Source organism: Synchytrium microbalum (genome assembly GCF_006535985.1).
Source record: "Synchytrium microbalum strain JEL517 chromosome Unknown SmJEL517_scf0006, whole genome shotgun sequence".
NCBI lineage: Eukaryota > Fungi > Chytridiomycota > Chytridiomycetes > Synchytriales > Synchytriaceae > Synchytrium > Synchytrium microbalum.
The window spans coordinates 314,883-335,966 of NW_022158355.1; the positions used below are offsets into that span (position 1 = coordinate 314,883).

The following is a 21,084-nucleotide window of genomic DNA, read 5'->3' on the forward strand; positions in this document are numbered from 1 at the left end:
CGTGTTATATCTGTTCGAGAATCTATCTACATCCTCTATTCATGTCTGGGTATACTGACCAAGCGACCATAAGCTGTTTGCTTGACCTTTTTCAAAAACACAGAACAAAATCCAGCATTAAACTGGAACCAAAGAAGGCAAACTAGGCAGCCATGAACTACTCCAGTACAGAGCCAACGGTTATAGATGAAGATCTACTATCTAAGGGAGTAGATCAGCAGCTACCCGCCGAGATCTCAGTTCTTACAAAAGAGGAAGGAATTGATCCTGAAGACGTCACTAGTCTGCAATTGGACTACAAGAGTGAGTTTTATAGTGTTTAGCTTTGTTTGAAAATGCTTGTTTGATCAACCTGTGTGACTGACTTCTTTTCTGCATTGACAGACATTTTGAAGATTGACAATCTATGGCGGTTCAAAAACCTCACCAAGTTGCAGCTAGACAATAATATTATAGAAAAGATAGAGAATCTCGGGTTTCTTAAGAACTTGACGTGGTTGGGTCCGTATCACTGATTATTGTGATATTGATGTAGTTGGCTAAAGTTATTTTTTTGTCGCAGACTTGTCATTCAACAACATTGCTGTTATTGAAGGCCTAGAAGAACTCACGAAACTAACGGACTTGACACTCTACAACAACCGCATTACCGAAGTGAAGGGATTGGATACACTGACACAGTTGAATGTCTTGTCGTTGGGAAACAATGCAATATCTGGAGTTGATGCTGTGAGTGTGCTTCATCCAATGCTTTTCAGATCATTGTTTTTTGTCGTTTCTGATGTTTTGGAAACTTAGATCGAATACCTACGACGATTTGAAAACCTTCGAGTACTTAATCTTGCTGGAAACCCATTGTGCAAGATACAAGATTACCGACCGTATATTCTCGCGAGGTTACGGAACTTGAGGTATCTGGATTACAGACTTGCTGATGAGGAACAGGTGTGATCTGTTGTTGCTTGTATTCTTAAAATTTTTGTTTTCTCATTCATCAGTTTGACATAGATGAAGGAAGCTCGAAGCAAGTACATGGACAACATAATCGCAATGGAAGAAGAAGAACGTATTGCAACTGAAAAGAAGCTTATTGCTACCAAGTCGCAACAAGAGGGAGCCAAGTTTGCTGTGAGTCGTACTCTTTTTTTTTTGTTTGAATCGTTTCGTTGACACCACCCTTCCATATACACAGGAAGCCCACATTCCAGGCTTTGACAAACTATTCGACTCGATCTTCAACGAGGACAAGGACTTTGTACGCCTCCTCCCACTCGACACCGATCGAATAAGCGACATTCGCGAACAATACCGTGTAAAATTCGATGTGGCCGTTAACGAATTGATACATTTCGTCATGAAGAGACATTTAGAACGTGTAAATGAGATTGATGGGTTCAAGTATGCTATTGAGGATGCGAGGGCTCCTGGTGATGAGGAGGCTACCAAGGAATTGGATCGGTTTATGAGGGGCAAAAAACAAGTATGAGTCTCTATAATGATGACTTTCTGTCTTGAATACTCAAGCGTTTGTTTTGTTGTAGGTATTGAAGATGGTTGCTAGTCTTCGTGAGCAATCTGAAATCGATGATGCGTTGAGAACACTACGAGATGAAGGGACGAGATTATCAGACTTGATGATGAGAGCTGAGATGCAGCTTGTAGAACAATTAGAGGTTAGAAAAAATTCGGCATGTAGATAATCATCATGACAGTTGTCTTGACGAAATCGACTCACTTCATTAGGACGTAATCAAGGAATTCGAACGAGCATACACCGAACTCGCAAGCGGCATCTCTGAATTCGCTACTACGTGTTTTGCAAGATTACGAGAATACGAGACGGAATTCCATGAAAGATTTACTGAGGCGGTTTCTGCTGCTTATGATCGATACACTAAGGGAGAAGTTGTCGATGATGTTGATGATGATTTCCGTGATGTGAGTTCAAAATATTTGATTAGTTCATCAAATACAAAGGTTTCAACGGTCAATTTTTTTTGTTATATAGCTCATATCAGACAAGGACTCGTTAACCAACAGTGTGAACGCCTCACATGATTTTAGACTGGCCAGGATAGATCAACAGGTATCTTCCAGCTCACTATACTTGTCATTTACAGCATAGCATGTCTGACATTCAACGACATTTGTAGGAGGACACATTGGTATCTGGCTCGGCAAAAGACACTGAGCAAGTGATTTCGGGTGTTCATGACGAAGAGATCAGGAGGAATCGCAAACGTGTGATTGAAATTATTTCCTTCTTGGGTCGATTGCAGCAAGAGATTGAGGCTGTTGAAGATAGTGCTTATTAAAAATGCAATGAACTGTGAGATTGTCGCATAGTCACAGTTTGCCGGAACGATTTTTTTCTCGTGTCGTTTTGCAATCAATGAATGATCATCTATGTTCAAGTTTATTAATAACGCGTCGAGACACCACGTTCTATATCTAGAATGCAGTGCATCGTTCACCAGTTAATGTTGTCGACCTCGTCGTCAACAACACGGAGAAAAGAAGGCAGGGACGAGAGTGAGGGCCCGATTTCTGACGTTGCATGGATGTATCAGCCCGTTCCTACAAACTATGCAGGCAAAAGCTCACCGAGTAAGGCATCAGTCTCGATCAACCTCAACCCACATTCAACGACACTGCCTGGCCCATTTCCTGCTAATCTGCCAACAAGCTCATTCAAGAATCTACTGTATATAGCGCTATGGTAGATGAGTTCTCGCTTTTGGAGTAACTGCGTCACCATTTGTGGTTTAACACATTTCGTTCAAATAGGTATCTGTTTAGTACGTCGCTGAGTCTTTATAACAAGACGCTCCTAGGGAAGGTAACATTAAATCTCTATTTCAGCCGCATAGGCACCTTGAAATTCCACGCCAACCCTCGCATTCCAACAACGAGAACGTGCCAGAGGCTCATTCCTCTTCTCCAAAATTTTCAAATCAATAGGATCAATATAATTTCAACCTCCCATTGCTCATGTGTTCCATACACACCGGAATGCAATTTCTCTTTTGCTCTGCTGTGGTGAAGGGGAGTGTCCCACTGTTTTGTATAGAGGGGTTTAAGACGAGCTTTAATAAGCTGGATGATCCGTTGCCGACGAATACGGTTACAGCGAGGCATTATTTGGTTTTTGTTATCCCAACTGCTCTTGCTGGTGCACTAGGTAAAAAAGTAATGTACAACGTCGGTTGTGGATGTCTTATGTGAATCTGAACGTTTGCATCCTTTTTTAGATATTTGTATGAGCAATGCGTCTTTGCATTACGTGTCGTTGCCAGTGAGCTCAATGCGTTTTTGGTTTGGGGATATGACTTCCTTGATCTAACACGCTTTGTGTATAGTTCTACGTGATGATAAAATCATCGGTGCCCGTCTTTGTACTCCTGTTTGCCTTCCTGTTTGGTCTTGAAAAGATCACAACTTCTCTCATCGCAGTGATATTCGTGATTGTATTTGGTAAGAGTCTGATATCTCACCAATGTAGCTTTCTCACGTCGGTTTTTTTTCCGTGTTGCCAACCCGTCCCGTTGTCATAGGCGTATCGCTAACAATAGTCGGCGAAGTGCACTTTGACATGTTTGGCTTCCTGTTAATCAGCGCCGCAACCATATTCTCTGGATTACGGTGGGCCCTGACACAAATCATGCTGCAGACGACCGATATAGGTGTCGATTCACCGATACATACTCTGTATTATATATCGCCGATAATGGCTGTTGTTATCGGGTGTGCCAGTATTATTGGAGAAGTGGCTACGGGCATGGTTGGCAGCAGTGGGTTCTTCAGTGGGATTGGACGCGGTGCGGAGACTTGTGGGCTGCTGTTTGGTGGTGGTGTGCTGGCGCTGTGCAGTAAGTTGGTTATAAGCTGATACAAAAAAAAATGTGACTCTTAAAACTTTTTTTGTTTATTATAGTGACACTGGTGGAACTAGTGCTGCTACAAAAGACCAGTGTAGTAACGTTGAGCGTTGCTGGTATCGCTAAAGAGGTATTCGTGATTGCTATTGCCGAGTTTGTCTTTGGAGACATGCTGAATTTTATCCAGTATCTTGGTGTTGGGATCAGCATTATTGGTGAGTTGCTGAAGAGAACGAAAGGTATCTAGGCTGATTATCGCTGATTATCTGGTCGCATTTTTAGGTATCGCCGCATATAACTACCTGAGACTAAGTGCTGGACACGGACACGGGCATGGTCACTCACGGACGATAACGGTAGCTTCGAGACCTACCAGGAAGATCGTTTCAGTGAGAAAAGACGCGTCGTAAAGAACGATGGGTTTTAGTATAGCATTATAGAAGCATTTCATGTATTGTAAAAATTCGCATAACTGTATTTATTCAATAATCTACATCAGTCCCGTCGCACCATAATGTGCACACGTTTCATGTGCAGTAAGTAAAAATTTGCACCTTTGTAATTATCCTGTGTCTACATCGCTCCTCCTACACGTCGTGCACCGATTGCATCAGAGTGTGTAGGGTGTTGTTGGGTTGATTCAACAATTTTGAGGGTTTTTGTGTCGAAAATCGCTTTCCATTTACAAACTTGTTCTCGAAAGAAGCCGTACTAGCCTGGAAAGCGACATCATTCAAAAACGTAATTTCGAACGATGCCGGCTCCAAAGAAGGGCTCCAAGAAAGCTGATGGTGGTGGCAAGAACAAGAGCAGTAAAGCTGAAGAAGAGAAACTGAAACGATTGGAATGCATAACGAATTTAAAACGAGAATATTCAGAGAGCTGTAAAAGGCTTGGAGTTGAACCATTAAAGTCTGTACAGACTGCTATTGGTGATGCCCAGCAGTCAGAGTTATCGTTAAACAAGGTTTGTTCATTTGGGAAATTTAAAACACGATGCACACGACGTGTGCCTTGTATCGATCGCCCTATCATCAAGACTCATTTTGTAATTTTATTAGATTGTACTATCGAGGCAGCAGCTTCTGTCACGAGAATTGGTCGCTATAACGCAGGCATTCACTGCATACAACCAAGTAACGACTTTTTGTCTGTGGAGGATACCGCTGACGGTTGATTCGCTATCCACGATAACGAAATTCATTACGACTCCGGGATGTACTGTATCGACGCTTCATTTGATGGGATGTGACTTAGGATCAGATTCAGCGCAATGCTTGAACAGGCTTGCTGCTGAGGCCAAGGATTTGAAGTTTGTGAATTTGGATTATAATGTCAATCTAGGTCAGTTACATTCAAATTTTCTGAAAGTGAAAGGATGCTTATACATTATTTTGCAGGAGGACGTGCAGTCGCATCATTCTTTGCAGGCCTCGTACAAGCACGAGACAACTACGACCCCGACGCAACCACAACAAACCAAGCCACCAAATGCATATCGTTAAAATGGGCTGATATAGGTGCAGAATGTGGCGAAGCCCTCTCACTCGCTCTCGGCGTTGGGTCATCTCTACTTGAACTTGATTTAACAGGAAACCCCCTGTCACATTCCGTATTCGCACACATGTCACGAGCACTATCCAGCAACTCGTCCCTCAAATCTCTCAGTCTCGCATCAACAAGCATACCGCCACCATACCAAAAATACAATGCCTCAACATACCAGCCGAATAACGGGATACTGCCTCAACTACCGAATGGAGAGAAAAAAGAAATCAATCATTTGAAACTTTTGCTGGGATCGCTGGCGACTAACACTACACTTGCGACATTGGATTTACGTGGAAACGATATTGGATCTGAGGGTGGAGAGACTGTGCTGCAGTTTTTGGTTGATCGTAAACGAAATCCGGTTATGCCAACTATGGCTGTTAAAGTCACCGAACACATGTCGTCAGAGGTATTTAAGGGTATAATGGAGTATGGTGGGATGTTATCGGCTTCCAAGAAGAAGGGTGGTGGCAAGAAGGGCAAAAAGAAATGAACGCACCTGAATTATGGTATAAATCCAACACCTGACCGTGTCCGCACCTTTACATATAGTATTAAACTTGTATTTAGAAATATTAATGGCTAGAAACATTGAAACATTTGCTACATTATGAACCCACTTTCCCGTCTTTCAATTGCTGATGGATGATATTTCGCAGACCAGTCAGGTGAAAACGGACGGTGGTTTTCTCTCGTCGTTGGGCGAGACAGTGCCTTGGCTGTCGTAGCACGAGAACTGGATGTCGAGCAACCAGTAAAAGCCGTACCAGGTCTTGAAAACCTTGCTGTTGATGGTCGTGAAGGTCCAGTAGCTTTCATGACCCGGACTATATCAGACTGAGTTCCTGGTCGTGATAACACGTATGCTGTTTCTGGGCGTGAGAGAGGTTGAGCGTTGAGACCGGCTGTTTCATCTTCTCGACCACGAGCACTGCTTCGGTAGGTAGCGCTGCTAGTCAAGTACTCTGGCAAGATGACTTGTCGTTTGTCGTCCTTGAAGAAGTAACCTGCCAAGTGCTCATAGTAACTAGCTTGTCGAGACAATCCGGTTGGAGAGAAATCTGGTACTGTTCTAATCCATCGTTCAACATCTGGATTTGTCTCGTCCAGTTTATGATCGAGCTTTTCTCGTGAGATTTTTGCGAGCAAGATCTACAGTGAGCGAAAAAGAAACGTCAACGGCACCTAGAGAATTGCAACATCGGCGACGACAACAACTTACATCCAAAGGCACATAAGTAGAACATATATCCAGATTTGGATTTAAATGACGAGCACCCAACCGTTCCAGCGTAGCTCGTAACGCATCCGTAGTATTAATCCCAATCTTGATGAGAGCCTTGACAGCAATTTCTCTCACTTTCTCTTCAGAGTCTTGCAGCCGCCCAATAAGAGCAGCAATCACCTCAGCCGACCATATCCCAAACGCCAGTATATGAGCACAGCATGTAGCTCGCACCTTCCAATGCGTCGATTCATCAGCCATAGCTTCGAGTGTCGGTTGAATAAACTCTCGCACTGGATCTTTGACATCATCTCGGAATGTCGCAGATAGGTATAAAAGTGCTTTGGATGCTTCACAGCGATCTTCCCATTTGTCGGCATGAAGTAACACTTGGACTACGACCTTGATAATGTTGAATAAGGTGAATGCCAATGAGCCCAACCCGGGAAACCAGGACTGTTCAGTCACTTTATGAAGGGTTTCGTCACGGTTTTTGCCAGTTAGATCTGCTTGTTTCATTAAATCCCATGTGTACGCTTCCGCTGCTTTTTGGTCTACTTTGGTTAACGGCTCTAACGTCGAATCCCGTCCATTCACTACAAAAGCTATTGTGGGAGCCACTTCGTTGTTTGATATGGAGGCTTGTGTCGTGGGGGCTTGAATAGGTGGTAACACTGGTACTCGTCGCTCAACCTTATTCGAATCCTCTGACGCTTCAGACGGTGTCCCTTCCGACGAGTTAGAAGAATCGGTATCACCACCATCATCCTCCTCGTATTCAGAACCAAGATCATCATTGAACAATGGCTTCATTTCAAATTGTTCGTCTTCCCATTGCAAGATAGCGTCTGGATCTTGGTGAGCTCTTATGGGACGCTGGTATCCTGGTCTACCTCGTGTCGTTGCACTAGCAACGCCCCGTTCCAGTGCTAACGAGTTCGGAAGGTTGTAGCCTTGTCTTTGTAAGGCTAGTCGAAGTGCTTCTCGACGTTTGTGGGTTTCTGCAATTTGCTCCTTTGTCATCTTTTTGCGAGGTTTTACACGAGAGGCGATTTTGGTTGATACTGTTGCTGTTGGTAGAGTTGGATCTAGAGAGTATTCTAGTACAGGAAAATTCTTTGAGCACTTTTTTTTGCTTGCGATGAGACAGTTAAAGTACATACCAGGGTCTGCAAAGGCAGCTTGAACTACAGAGTGACGGCTAATCGTAGCTGCTGCTGATGTTGGTCTCTCCTCACTAACAACATCAACCTCCACACACAAGTCCGTAGTAGATACTCCCAACTCAACATTCTCAACCATAATCGTATCCACATCTCGAGTTGGATTTTCGTTATTGATTTGCCATGAATGTGCTGGATTAGCTTCTGTGAATGGGTTTGGAAGCCCCAGAGATTGTCCACGTCGAAAGACTGCAGTTTCTCGATTAATGAATTCGGCTTCGTTTGTTTCCTATAATGACAGTATTTCGGTTATGAAATGTTTGTCCTTTGTTGTGCTTTGTTTACTTACTCTCATTCGACGATGCTGGAGTTCCCGTCTAGTTGGCAGACGACACGACGAACTAGATAACGGGGTAGCAGAGCTTGGCCTTGACCACTGACTAGATGAACCGACTTTACTCACTCTTCCAGAACTATAGAGGCAGAGAGTCAGCATACAGATCGTCGGAGGCTCTTCATCCTCGGGATACCTTTCGTAAACCTCTCGCTCTTCGATATAGTGCCACAGATCTGCATCATCGGAAAATGGGAAGAGCGACTCGAGAGAATCATCTTTGGGTCCAAGATCCAATATCTTTCTAATTAGATGAGGAGGCATATCTACGACAAAAAAACGATTAATCAAGAATTGCATAGAAAATTGGCAAAAGACTTGAAAGACTTGTTACCAACTTACATTCCTGACACCTTACAATAGATATCCCTTGTTCAGTCCCGACAAGAAGATCTCCCCTCTCATTTGCAAAGCACATTGTCTGTGACTTTGCGCCAATTTGAACCTCTCGAACCATAGATCCATCAGAATGATCCCAAACTTTCACGGCGCCATCTTCTGAAACTGAAGCATAACAACCATATAATGACAGACAGTCTACCGCCTTTGATGGAAGCGTTGTTGCATGATCTTGCAGTACTAGTTTCTCTTGATTTTCAGGTGTGAGACCAAAGACATTCAAGTGCCCGTGAATCTCACATATTATGGATTTCGTTGCGGGATTTAGGCATGATATACGGGATGTGAGGCTGATAGGAAGTGAAACCACTTGTAGTAGCGAAAGGCCTGAAATAGATGAAATTCCGTCCTTGCTTTGACTCATAACGGGTTCCCAGATCTTTATTGCCAGATCTAATGACTTTGTGTTAGTTCACGTAGACGGGGGTTCGTGTAACTACAATTTTGGATGTACCACTGCCGTAAGATACAAGATGGTTGTTTGTTGAATCAAAGGTCAAAATGGAAAGAGGACCAGCATGGGCTAGTGCCAGCCTCTGACTTTGAAAGTTAGCATCCACATCAAGTCTCTCGATCTTGCCATCTCGAGATCCAGATAACAGCTCAAAGTATGTTTGATTATATGAATTGAAGACTCCACAGAATACGGTATGGTCAGCTAGTCAGAATCACAAAAAAAGCGTCAACAATATTTCAAAATCACCACTCGTTACAATTGCGGAGACGTACGTGATGTCTTTAGCTCCGCCACGATCGTCATAGGATTGGTCGCAACACTATACACAAAGCATGACTGACTTGAGAATGCGTAGATCCGTCTTCGTGTTGGATCGTATTCTAGACTCGTAAACACAACATTGGCGAGCGAAGGAAAGCCTATGGACAGTGTCTGTCCAGACACTGGAGAAATGAATCGAATGGCTCCATCGACTGTTGCACATAGAATCCGAGGAGGCAGAGAGTTTATTCGGCGTAAGATGGTTGGTGTTGATCTAAATGTATCTGAAATTTCAATAAAATGAGCATTACAAAATGCCATGAATTGTCCTTACCCAAGTTGCGAAAAGAAGAGACGATGCCTTCCAATACCAAAATGCTGTATGGCATCGTCAGTGACGCTCACAAGTACATCGGGTGACATAAAAGACATTTGCAGAACGGGTTGTCCGACGTCGATTCTTTGCAAACATTCGCCTGTCTCTATTTGCCACAGTCGAATTGAACCATCCCATGATGAAGATATGCACACAGGCAATGTTCCCCAGCTGGAAGGACTGACGTCGGTTTTCTCCATGAGGGCCAAGCTGGATATTTGGTGCGTGTGTCCTCGTAATTCGTGGAGGGGCTTTAGCCGAGAATTCCAAACTCGCACTAAGTGTGACAGAAGGGTTACCAGTTGTCCCAGTAAAGGAAGAATTCAAGACCTGTTCATACCCCTGCCGTCTCTGGATCCAGTAACGAGATATTCGAGAGGAGGATAAAATGCTACCGATACTCCAACTTCGAGTGGCTCGAGTTTTAGTGTGTGCGTTCGGATTCCTAATTCCATGTCGTAGATCTAAAGTACTTCGTTACCTCTGATAATAGCAACTTCATCGCTACACTTACGATGATTCCAGTTTCACTCATGCCAAAGAGTTTGAGCAGTGTTTCATCGTATGCAACATTAGACACCCAATCATCAGCTCTCAGGTCTCGAATATCTAATCGGACTCTCAAATCGAATGTGGCATTCTTGGATTTCGATATTCGTTTGATCAGACTATATACGTGTATTCCGCCAATTTCACCAGCCACGACTTCATTTCGAGACTCAATGTACAGGAGGCAAAGAATATTGCGGTTGGTGACAATGCTAGCTCGTTCTACAAAGTCCAAGTCCAGCACACGTAAGTCTGGTGAATCTCCTCCAACAATGAAGCATTCTGCGACACTAGAATACGTCCATTTCGAAAACGCTTGTAATCCCTCACGGTTAGACCGTATTTTCGATGCAAAGGCCACACGACTGACAAGGTGTGACATGGCATTGTTCCATAGACAGATCCCTTTAGCATCCAGAGTCGACACCGTTGCAGACCCTCGGTACTTCTTGGTTGGGAGGTCAATCACACTTTTAAGACCTTTTTGTTGGAAGGGGACATACTTGACTTGATACAGGCCAAATTGTAGAATCAAACTGCTAGTGGAATGAGCACTAGAACCATTGTTGGCGAGCTCTGAATGAGCACTAGAACTATTGTTGGCGAGCTCAGAGTTTGCAGCAGCTTGATCTTGAAGAGTCTGCAGGGGCTGGACCGGCAACCACTGCGTCGATAAACTAATCTCTCGTATCTTGGAAGAGGTCAACGGCCTTTTTACAGTTATAGACTTGCGTCTCTGGTCTTGCATCCGTCTGGTCTTGTTTGATCTTCCATCTGTCTGCTCGTCCTCAGCAAGTGCATTTGATGTTGGTTGTTTGGGTTGGCTTCCAACGTAGAAAGAGACTCGTCTTTCTACTAGATCTTTTCTGAAGGGCATCACCTGCGAAAATCTCACCGTAGACCACCAACAAGCTTAAACTTGGTAAATTGATTCGAGGTTGAAGTCAAACTTTCCGACGACCCAAATCTCACTAGCGCGAGCAAGATGGTCTCGCCATAACATTAGACCTGATGCACCAGAAAACATTCTTGACTATGCCTTATCTGATTGTTGGTTTCCTTGCCATCGACATTGCGGCACTTGCACATTCTTCATTCAAGAAATAATCCATTGTATCCAACCGTTCCGTTTGCCACGAAGATGTACTGAAAGATCATGTTCTAATAACAATAATGCGTAGTCTCCGTGCTTTGCTGAAAAGCTATCTCTTTGTCACGTTTACATCGCCTAAAACAAGTAAAATACAGCATACACAGAGCAGGCCTCTGCATTATAGAAAAGAGAGAAGTAGAATCATTTGGAGAGGCAAGTACACTCATTTTACAAGTACTTATCAGGTGGAACTATTAGATGCATTGCTTAGAACTAACAGTATTCCCTGCTCTTCGCTTTAATAGTTTCTCGAGGCGCCAACAACAAAACACAATGGATTTGGGTAAAGGTCCAAGTCCGATGCAGCCTCCAAGATCTCCTCGTGGCCTGCCTACTCCTCCCAATATCATCACTACAGCTCCTTCCATGCTCAGTGATACATCACTCTACCTCGACGATTCACTTCGAACATCAACAGCAACAGCCGCAAACTCGCCAAATCCGATTCGACGACGAGAAACCATCATCAGACATGTACCAAACATGAAGAATAGAAACTACGTCGTTGAAGTACCTGTCTCTGATGAAACTCTCAAGAATGCCAAATTCAAGATTGGACCTGAATTCACGACTTTGCGGTATGATGATTCAGACATCTTTCAAAAGATCACTTTGATTGTGCGTCTCATTCATCAGCTTAAATCACATTCATCTCTATAGATACACTGCCGCCACGTGTGGAGCTGATGAATATTCTCAAAACTACACCTTGCGACAAGCCGAGTACGGGCGTCATACAAAGATCGCAGTCGTAGTCACAATGTACAATGAATCTGAAGAGTTGTTTACAAAGACTTTGACTGCTGTGATGAGAAATGTAAGGGTTATGAAAAGTTCACCATGCTTTGGGTTATAACACCGTTCTGACGTGTCACTTATAACTTTCAAAGGTGGCCTATCTCTGCCGCACAACTTCAAAATATGGGCAAGTATCATAATATATTAGAAAAATCAGCTGAAGCTTGAATCATGTCGAAAGTTTATATCGTGCGCTTTTTTGAGCCAAGACTTATGATACCACTTGTTCCACGACATTACGAGATCTTTTCTAAATTACTCACAATGACGCTCTTTCTTCTAGTTGGGGCTCAGAAGGCTGGAAGAATATCGTAGTAGTAATCGTTTCTGATGGACGCACCAAAATCAACCCAAAGGTCTTGGATGTACTCAACGTCATGGGTTGCTACATGGACGGCTTGATGCAAACTACTGTGCAGGAAAAGGAAGTGGTTGCTCACGTATTCGAACACACTGCCCAAATCGCTGTTAATCGAAACATGGAAATCAGAACTTCCGAGGAGGACTATGTTCCTGTTCAGGTACGCCAGGACAATCATCGTTTGTTTTTGGCTTGAAAACCTCATGTCTTTCTTGTAGTTCTTGTTTTGTCTCAAGGAGAAGAATGCCAAGAAGATCAACAGTCATCGTTGGTTCTTTAACGCTTTCGGCAAAGTTCTACAACCAGAGACTTGGTAAATCTGGATTTTGAGTTGATCGTTGTGTATGATTGCTAAAACGTCTTGACACCCTAGCATGCTGATTGACGTCGGAACCAGACCAACCAATTCAAGTTTCTATCACCTGTTTCGTGCCTTTGAGAGGGATCCTGCAGTGGCTGGATGTTGTGGTGAAATTGCTGCTGAACTGGGAACTGCATGGAACAAACTGTTGAACCCCTTGGTTGCTGCACAAAACTTTGAATACAAGTAAGATTCTTCATGTATTTGAAATTCAACTTTTTTTTGTAGTACTTGCGCTGGTTCTCAAAAAATCTCAATCTGTCACTTAGAATGTCCAACATTCTCGACAAGCCACTTGAAAGTGTGTTTGGATTCATCTCTGTGCTCCCTGGAGCGTTTTCGGCTTACCGATATAGGGTATCGTCATGGTCTTCCACAATCCTTTTCATCTAATCCCTCATATCATGAAACCTCATTCACCGAGTTTCTCAAAATAGGCTTTGATTGATGGACCTCTTGATGTCTATTTCCGTGGTGAAGCACTACATGGTGGCAGTCAAGATATTATGGCGGCAAACATGTACTTGGCTGAAGATCGTATCTGTGAGTGTATTTACCATTTCTTCAACAGAAGTCACAAGGAACACTTTGAACGCTTTAAAAGCTTGCTTTATGATTAAATAACCCACGCGACTTTGTTTTTGGCTCTCTTAGTGTGTTATGAACTTGTCACAAAACGCAAACAAGCATGGATTCTTGAATACGTAAAATCTGCGAAGGCTGAGACTGATGTGCCAGACAACCTTCCTGAACTCATCTCACAAAGACGACGATGGCTGAATGGTAGTTTTTTTGCCTCTGTACATGCTCTCGTTCACTTCTACTATATCTTCCGAAGTGTAAGGTGTTTGTGTTGCCATAGAGTGTCTTTCCTCCTGTTTACAAGTCCTTTTTTCTCGCAGGGCCACACGATTTTCAGGAAGATGCTGCTGTTGATTGAGCTCTTGTATACTGCAGTCAACATTTTCTTCACGTGGTTTGGTGTTGCATTCTTCTACTTGTCGTTCTACGTGAGTTTTTTTCATTTCCTTTTTGCCATCCCTATATTGAAAAGATTACGTATTAATTCTTGTATTTTTCGTTAGTTCTGTATGTACATCTCCATGTGTCAAGAAGTATCGCTTCTTGATCTAACGCTACCTTTTAAACAGTATTCGACTTGAGCAACTCTGAAGTATTATCAGCTGATGCCCATCGTCAAGGATTCGGAGTTCGTGTCGATCGTATGTAGTGAGCCTGTGCACTGCCGCGCTTTCCCTTTGTTTTAATCGTTTGTGTTTTCTACTAGCTTTCTATCCATGGGGTCCAACAATATTTGCTGTGATTCGAGAAGTTTACCTGGGCGCTATCGTTCTTGTCTTTATTTCCTCTATGGGAAATCGCCCTCAAGGCTCCTCAACGCTCTACTACGTGATTGTCGTCTTGTTTGCTTCGATCTTTATTGTCATGCAAGTTCATGCGTTGTTCGGCTTTTTTGTTTGATGATACGGACCCTTGGTATATCATCAGGATGTGTTAGAGGCATCTAAACTATGTGTTTTTCTAACGTGATCCTACTACCCTTATACAGGAGTTTCCTTGCAATCTACTCTGTCTACTTAGCCATTGTAGCAGCAGCAAATAGTGGCAACAACATATGGTTTGACTTTAAAAGCTCACCTACTTTCCGTGACGTCGTGATTTCCCTCACGGCCACATATGGCGTCTATGTCGTTTCGAGTATCCTACATATGGACCCATGGCATATCGTCACAAGCATGATTCAATATTTCTTGCTATTGCCTTCATACATCAATTTGTTTATGGTTTACGCTTTTTGCAATTTGAACGATGTGTCTTGGGGTACAAAAGGTAAAGCACTGCCCTCATTCTCCTCAAATCCGAAATAACGTAAACGACCAACAACACTTTCTTTCACTTCAAGGTGACAATGGAGGCTCACAACAAGGACTAGCTCCATCAGGCCTCAACAAAGCCAACGAACCCAAAGACGTCGCCGCCACAGTCGCCCAAGTGAACGAAGTGGCTATTGCACAAGGCTGGACCACTGCCATGAAATCCTTAGAAGCAGTTCGAATCAACAAGGGCGTCGCGCCTCCAAAACAGAAACGAGATGCCAATACCAAGATGGAAGACTGGTTCAAACTCTTCCGTACAAGAACTGTGCTCTTGTGGATGTTTTCCAATGCTTTGATGATTATTGTCTTCACAAGCCCAAGTTTGGAGACTGCACTGTACGGTATTTAGATGCCCAGCTGGATTATAATGCTTGGTTTTTGAAAAGTTTTTTTCGCATTAGGTTGCATCATGATATTCAAGGTGTGTGAGGAATTTTGAATGGCATGCATATGAGGATGTGGTATTCAGTCGCATTTTTCCGCATTAGGTTCAGTCAATCCCTTCTTGACCTTCCTGTTCTGGTCTGTGACCATTCTGTCCTTGATTCGCTTTATGGGTATGTTTGAGGAGAGCAGTATCGTGTTCTTGCAGAGCTGGTCTCTTATTGAACTTTGTTGTTTTAGGATCCACAATCTATCTCGTCAGTCATTATATGGCTATGTTTGAAGAATGCTTGGGATGCGCGGCTGGAGCCCGCGAGCCTTCAAGCATGGTGTAAGACACACCACAAATTGACATTTTCTAAAGGAGAGTCCAAGTTAAACCTTGTAAAACGGAGAGAGAGTAGCACACTGTAAATAGAAACACCCTTGTAAAATGAAAAACTGAATTCAGTTAAAATAGAGGAAGAAAGGAGATCAACTAATATATATAACTTGAATTGGTAACAATAATATCGCTATTGTATTGGGTTTTGTGTTGAGTTAAATTCACTCATTCTAGGTGATGGCGGCCTTTCTACCATAGATACAGGCCTGGAGCTTCTCCTTTCCGCCTTTTCAGTCTTTTCAGTCCTTTCTGTTACAGATTCCTGTCTCTCTCGTCCTTGTATGTCGTGCAAGACCAATGCGCAATCCTTAATTGAAGACGCAACAAATGAGTTGACAAAAAATGGCAAGTCAGCAACCAACAAATTACCTCCATAGCAGTTTTCATGGCCTGCAGCTCCGTCTTTCTCGAATGAATAGTCCCTAGCTCTCTGTCACAAGCCTCCGAGAGTTTCAAAACAGCTCTTATAACATCTTTTATATCATGATATGTGCCTCCATGCGGATTCAACGAATCCAGCAAGATATTCATCCCTGCTGCAGCGTGAGCTCCCGAATGACGAGGTGCGAACTGCATTTCAGCATCTTGCAAAAGTGGTTCACTACGTCCTTTTGCTCCGGTTGCACTGGTAGAGATTCCAGCACTTGGCATCTCTTTGAAGGAGGGCGAGTTTAGGGAGAAGCGTCTATCATCAGCATAAGATCTCGGCTCTGGTCGTCTTCTTGTTGTGGTTGGAGTGGCAGCAGAAGATATTGGTGGTGGTGGTTCGGGTGTTGTTTCGTTCGTGAAGGAAGTATTTCGTAGACCTGACAAGGACCTTAGTACTGTTCGGTTCATTGTTGGGGTTCCATTTTGTCTTTCTGACATGTGGGGAGATGAGACTTGTAAAAGTGAGGCTGACGCACGAGGTTGCGTTTGTTCTTCAGAGACTGGTGGTAGATCTGACAATGGATCTTCTTGCATTGCTTGTGAGAGGACCTTGGTTTCATCTCGATACACGCCTATGGAACGTTCTCGGGATGGCGACGCCTCTCTCCGCAATTTCACTTGCTCTTCGAATTTCTTCAATGTGCGTTGGTATCGACTCTCCTGGATGACTTCATTCAATGATCCCGATACCAAGGTGACGGGCAAACTGAAAATCAGCATTGCCATAAGCATTGTAGCGGCGGCGACTAGCTTTCTGTTGAATACATTTTGTGTTAGTGATGTAGACTGTTTGTGCTACTAGCAAGCCTACCCCGCCAAACCGTGAGGTACAACGTCGCCATAACCAGTTGTGCTGATTGTGACCTAAAAAGAAGCAGTCATTAATTCTGGCTCGTTTTGCTAGTGTCCTCCCAATGCAAAAACGTGTTCGTCTTTCATCAGATAACCAAATCAAACACGAACAACGCACCACCGTAAACCAAAAAGCATCAGGAATTGACTGAAAGGAGCAATACGTCCCTAGTGCGTCAGCCCCTACGTTCTTGACGTAGACGTAGAACTACAATATACTGATGTGAGACTTCTGCATAATTACTGCACGATTTTGCGATCGGACGTACACCAGTGTTCGGATCAAGATCACAGTACTGGTTTTCTGCGTAAAAAATGCAAGTCGACCATGTAACTACACCAATGGTGTAAATACTGAAGAGCAAGAAAAGACCGTCTTTAGCACGGGCCAAGGCTTTTCCTACCTAAATTTCACATATGAGAAGCGTATATAAATGAAAACTATATAAAAAGCGCATACCAACTGTAGCTGTTTCGATCGCTTCACAACTTTGAATAATCGAAGAAGCCGAAATAATCTCAAGACTGCAGTGGCCTTGGCGTTCGACGAAGATTTAATGCCGACTTCTATGAAAAAGGGCAGCACACCGACTGCGTCGCACACATTGAGCCAATCCTTGGTAAGAAATGTGTACCATGGCCTTCTTGGAAACAGTAAAAATCGGGCCAACCACTCAACACCTAAAAATATTGCAATAAACATCTCGACACCATTCCATATTGTTTGTTGGAAATCTGTGCCGTTCCATGCTAGCACAGTTTCGCCACACATGGTGAGAATGGAGGCAATGACCAGGAAGACTACAAGAGCGTGCCACCACCAGGCTTCCAAGCGAAAGATCATGTAAGTTGGCGCAAACATACAAAAGCCAACCAAGAAAATGTGCAACATACCTAGCCGACTTGACTTGTGTGCTGTTAGGAATGTGTACACGCGCTTCTGCCACGTTATTATCTTCTTCTTTTTCAACGTAGGTTGAGAAGCGTTGGGATCGAAATAGGTACGTTGGGATGTCTTGTTGTATTCTGTATCAGTAGCAGACGATCGTGGAAGATCCAAAGACATCAGATCATCGGATTGTGACATTGCTGCTGATTTGTCCACGTTATTAGAATTCATGTCGAGTTTGAAAGAGAAATGTTGCTTTTGAGAACTCGTATTACTTGGGTACTGGATCGGAATCTTGCCTTCCAGCTTTCCTTCTGCTAATAGTCTTGCCATAGGCTTGTCGGCCTTGCTTGCATGATACACTGTTGTTGACGAGGATGATGGTGGAGTCTGCAACGACTCAATTGAAGCTTCGACGATATTGATCTTCATTTCCTCGCTTCATTGCTCATATTACAGTTGTTATCGTCATATCTCGACTTTTGGAAATATGCAAGCAGATCTCGGTGAATTTCACACCCCCAAATAAGATAATAGAGAAGTCGATTCAGGCGATGTATGTACCGATTCGTAAGAAATATTGTTAGTCACATTTAAAGGGAAAATCACGGATGAGTTATACGCAAGCACTGGTTTGTTCTTGATGACTGTTTGACTTTGCGAAATCCAGCGCACCACAAACCCGAAACCAGGTATAGATAGAGAACCAATCCAGGCTAACAGACGTGTGAATTTCTTCTTGATTCCTTGGGCGATCAGAACACTAAAAAAAACGTTGTTGAACAAAAGTTACACAGGACATGCTATGTTGCAGATGATGCAGAAATGAATGAAACGAGAATGCTGACTACGCCCAAACTACTCACGAGTAGTTTTCTACAGTTTGAAACTGCGAGATCTGAAACACGCGTCGCAGAATTACTACTAGATCAAGCGGGATCAGCTTTTCAACTTTTGAAACTTGAAACTCAGTAGGTCATCATCAGTTCTCAGATATGCACCAAATCTAACCCCCGGCATCGCTCGTTCTGGTGTCCCCTTCTTCATACTGACAGAACAATTACAACCTAAAAACGAGATTCAGCAACACTTTATAGACCCTGATGCCCAGCAACCTTCAAAGGACCCAGCACATTATCTGGATGAGAATCAGTACGGCTCTTCTCTTTCTTTTCAGCAACCTTCTTCTCTGCAGTTTTATGACCACTATCCCGTTCATGAGTGTTGCTTGCATCATAGTCACTTGTCTTCCAAGTGCAGAGACCAGAGCAAGGAGTACCATCTGGCAAGTAACCAGAGCCGTAGAATGAGACGATTCGGTCGTGTGAGGAGACTCGTCCTTTACCGTATCCTATACAAGGTGTAGGGCAAGGTGTAGGGGCAAGAGATGATTAACAATAGGTCAAGCAAAAAAATTGACAAGAAGACCAGCATGTATTCTTCAATGCAGACATACCATGTGAATAGCCTTCAGAATAACCTTGCTCGTACAGCTTTTGTTGGCCAGCTTCAAGATGACGAGATACAGCATCCTAAAAAATGAGGCCAAGCTCAGCGAATTATCTTACAACAAGAACTCCACCACCGGATTATTATCACAATATGAGCTTCAGCCAAAGCAGCACTTCGAATTTCATCTGGTACAGGTGTAGTAATGGCTTCAAGACTATGCGTTGACGGTGTATTGTCGGCCGAGACGATAGATGGAGCTGCAGCTAGACTTGCAGCAACTACAGTAGAAGTATGATCAAGAGATAAAGCAGTAGCTGATTTGTGCCTGGGACCAGACGCGGTTGCCAGTGCCTTCTCGTTAGGGATGACCAGCAAGAATGCGAGAATTGTTGTCAAGGTGAGCTTCCAGAGGACCATGATTATTGAGACCGTTGTTGTAATTTGGTGTTGCTTGTGTTTTGAGAGATTTAAGAGTGAATTAAAGGTGTTTGTGCGTGGAAGGTCCAGAGTTTATTTTGGATGGTGTGGGAAGAGTCCCGTTTGACAAACAGCCTGTCAAGCTTACGACCTGACAGCCAAAAAACGTTCGTCTGCGAGACATCGTGCCTCTCTTCGTCTATGAGGGCCAAGAGCATTCCGATGACAAGGTGGTAAGAAACGTCGAAACGGGTCTTGGAAAAACATCCCGTCTAACACACACAGATGCAGAACCGTGCATTGGGCAATATCTAAGCATCTACATCTCATGCACGACGAGCAGCATAATCTGGTGCTTGTGCATGCAAGTGTGAATGCACAACACACAACCTCGTGAGCTGCCTGCCTTTAAAGAGCTGTAACAGCGAATATAATAGAGAGTAGGTTCAGCGGCGCCCATTCACGTTACTGTCGCCTGATATCACGTGGACCGTGAAGAACACGGTGTCCTGCTTGAGCACCGTCCTTGGCGTTGATGACGTGTCAGATTCCTCGTTCGGATCCCTAAGACGCCTGAATTGGTTAGCTGTAAATCCTGGCTTCAAACATATGCCTCTTTCTCCCTCACAAGATATCACTCCTCCACTAATCCTTCATCACGTTCCGCCAACATTTTCACACTTTGGCATCCCACATCAAACACCCCAAAGCTCTCCTTGGCATTCCAAAAGCAACTAACAGACAAAGCAGCAATGTCATTGTATGTATTCCTGCCACAATGATACTATTATTGCAGCGTTATCAAAGACAGTATCCGCGTGGCGTCTTTATTTCAAAATGGATGGCATGATTGTAGATTCAACCACGACTTCACTAACAAGCCCCATACCTATGTAGCATGGATGAGGTCCGCTCTGGGCATATGACCTTCTGTAAGTGTCTAAAACCATGTTGGGCTTTCGCGTTGCCAGAAATGCCACAGATCGAACGCTTTATATCGCAATGAGAATATCATTTCATCTTTTAACTCTTGCTCTTCCTTTCAATAGACGCACAGTGGTAGGTCTTTTTTGAAGCTCATTTGGCTGTAATTTGTGGGTCTAGGTCTTGAGTCGATACATGAACCAAGATCTGGCCTGTTTCTTGGATTGGCGGCAAGACAGACATGAATATAATAAAAGCATGCTAAGTCGTTACTCTTATATATTTTAGGTCGGCGATTCTCTCAGTCATTTGTAAGCAAGTTTGATATCGGGATCAGTCACGTCTCATGCACCTGTCAAAGGTCCACAAAAATGTTGGAGGTGTTTGTTTGACTTATCACAGGGAGGAGGAGCTGGAGCAGATTTGTTGGACTTTATACTCATGAAAATCTCAGATCTGCCATTGTTGGCCTGTGCCACAAAGCCTTCATTGTTTTCCTTCGTATTATGAAGAAACACCACAGAAACA

The 21,084-nt window shown here is 43.5% G+C and overlaps 6 protein-coding genes across 6 annotated transcripts; 4 read left to right on the forward strand and 2 right to left on the reverse strand.

Moving 5' to 3' along the window:
* Nucleotides 1-152: 152 nt before the first annotated feature.
* SmJEL517_g01758 (uncharacterized protein) lies at nt 153-2,315 on the forward strand (the record flags this gene model as incomplete). Its single annotated transcript, XM_031167686.1, has 10 exons — nt 153-303; nt 385-501; nt 563-729; nt 799-945; nt 1,009-1,128; nt 1,193-1,480; nt 1,542-1,673; nt 1,744-1,938; nt 2,009-2,086; nt 2,154-2,315. 10 exons carry the CDS (start codon nt 153-155, stop codon nt 2,313-2,315), a joined length of 1,557 nt encoding a protein of 518 aa, XP_031026404.1.
* Nucleotides 2,316-2,480: 165 nt separating this feature from the next.
* On the forward strand, nt 2,481-4,288 carry SmJEL517_g01759 (uncharacterized protein; the record flags this gene model as incomplete). Its single annotated transcript, XM_031167687.1, has 8 exons — nt 2,481-2,719; nt 2,788-2,839; nt 2,962-3,181; nt 3,252-3,295; nt 3,360-3,474; nt 3,555-3,869; nt 3,935-4,093; nt 4,161-4,288. 8 exons carry the CDS (start codon nt 2,481-2,483, stop codon nt 4,286-4,288), a joined length of 1,272 nt encoding a protein of 423 aa, XP_031026405.1.
* Nucleotides 4,289-4,632: 344 nt separating this feature from the next.
* Nucleotides 4,633-5,922, forward strand: SmJEL517_g01760 (uncharacterized protein; the record flags this gene model as incomplete). The annotated part of the gene is made up of 3 exons (XM_031167688.1): nt 4,633-4,845; nt 4,940-5,222; nt 5,279-5,922. 3 exons carry the CDS (start codon nt 4,633-4,635, stop codon nt 5,920-5,922), a joined length of 1,140 nt encoding a protein of 379 aa, XP_031026316.1.
* A 110-nt stretch (nt 5,923-6,032) lies between these two features.
* SmJEL517_g01761 (uncharacterized protein) lies at nt 6,033-11,130 on the reverse strand (the record flags this gene model as incomplete). Its single annotated transcript, XM_031167689.1, has 11 exons — nt 6,033-6,581; nt 6,652-7,754; nt 7,818-8,106; nt 8,167-8,290; nt 8,348-8,477; nt 8,554-9,003; nt 9,065-9,268; nt 9,340-9,602; nt 9,663-9,981; nt 10,045-10,168; nt 10,219-11,130. 11 exons carry the CDS (start codon nt 11,128-11,130, stop codon nt 6,033-6,035), a joined length of 4,467 nt encoding a protein of 1,488 aa, XP_031026315.1.
* A 549-nt stretch (nt 11,131-11,679) lies between these two features.
* SmJEL517_g01762 (chitin synthase) lies at nt 11,680-15,543 on the forward strand (the record flags this gene model as incomplete). Its single annotated transcript, XM_031167690.1, has 15 exons — nt 11,680-11,984; nt 12,067-12,223; nt 12,353-12,393; nt 12,488-12,725; nt 12,784-12,878; nt 12,939-13,112; nt 13,196-13,283; nt 13,364-13,469; nt 14,078-14,149; nt 14,215-14,386; nt 14,497-14,777; nt 14,851-15,160; nt 15,226-15,245; nt 15,313-15,381; nt 15,449-15,543. The coding sequence occupies 15 exons, from the start codon at nt 11,680-11,682 to the stop codon at nt 15,541-15,543; spliced, it is 2,223 nt and encodes a 740-aa protein (XP_031026318.1).
* Nucleotides 15,544-18,854: 3,311 nt separating this feature from the next.
* SmJEL517_g01763 (uncharacterized protein) lies at nt 18,855-19,632 on the reverse strand (the record flags this gene model as incomplete). The annotated part of the gene is made up of 3 exons (XM_031167691.1): nt 18,855-19,114; nt 19,220-19,295; nt 19,363-19,632. The coding sequence occupies 3 exons, from the start codon at nt 19,630-19,632 to the stop codon at nt 18,855-18,857; spliced, it is 606 nt and encodes a 201-aa protein (XP_031026317.1).
* Between the last annotated feature and the right edge of the window lie 1,452 nt (nt 19,633-21,084).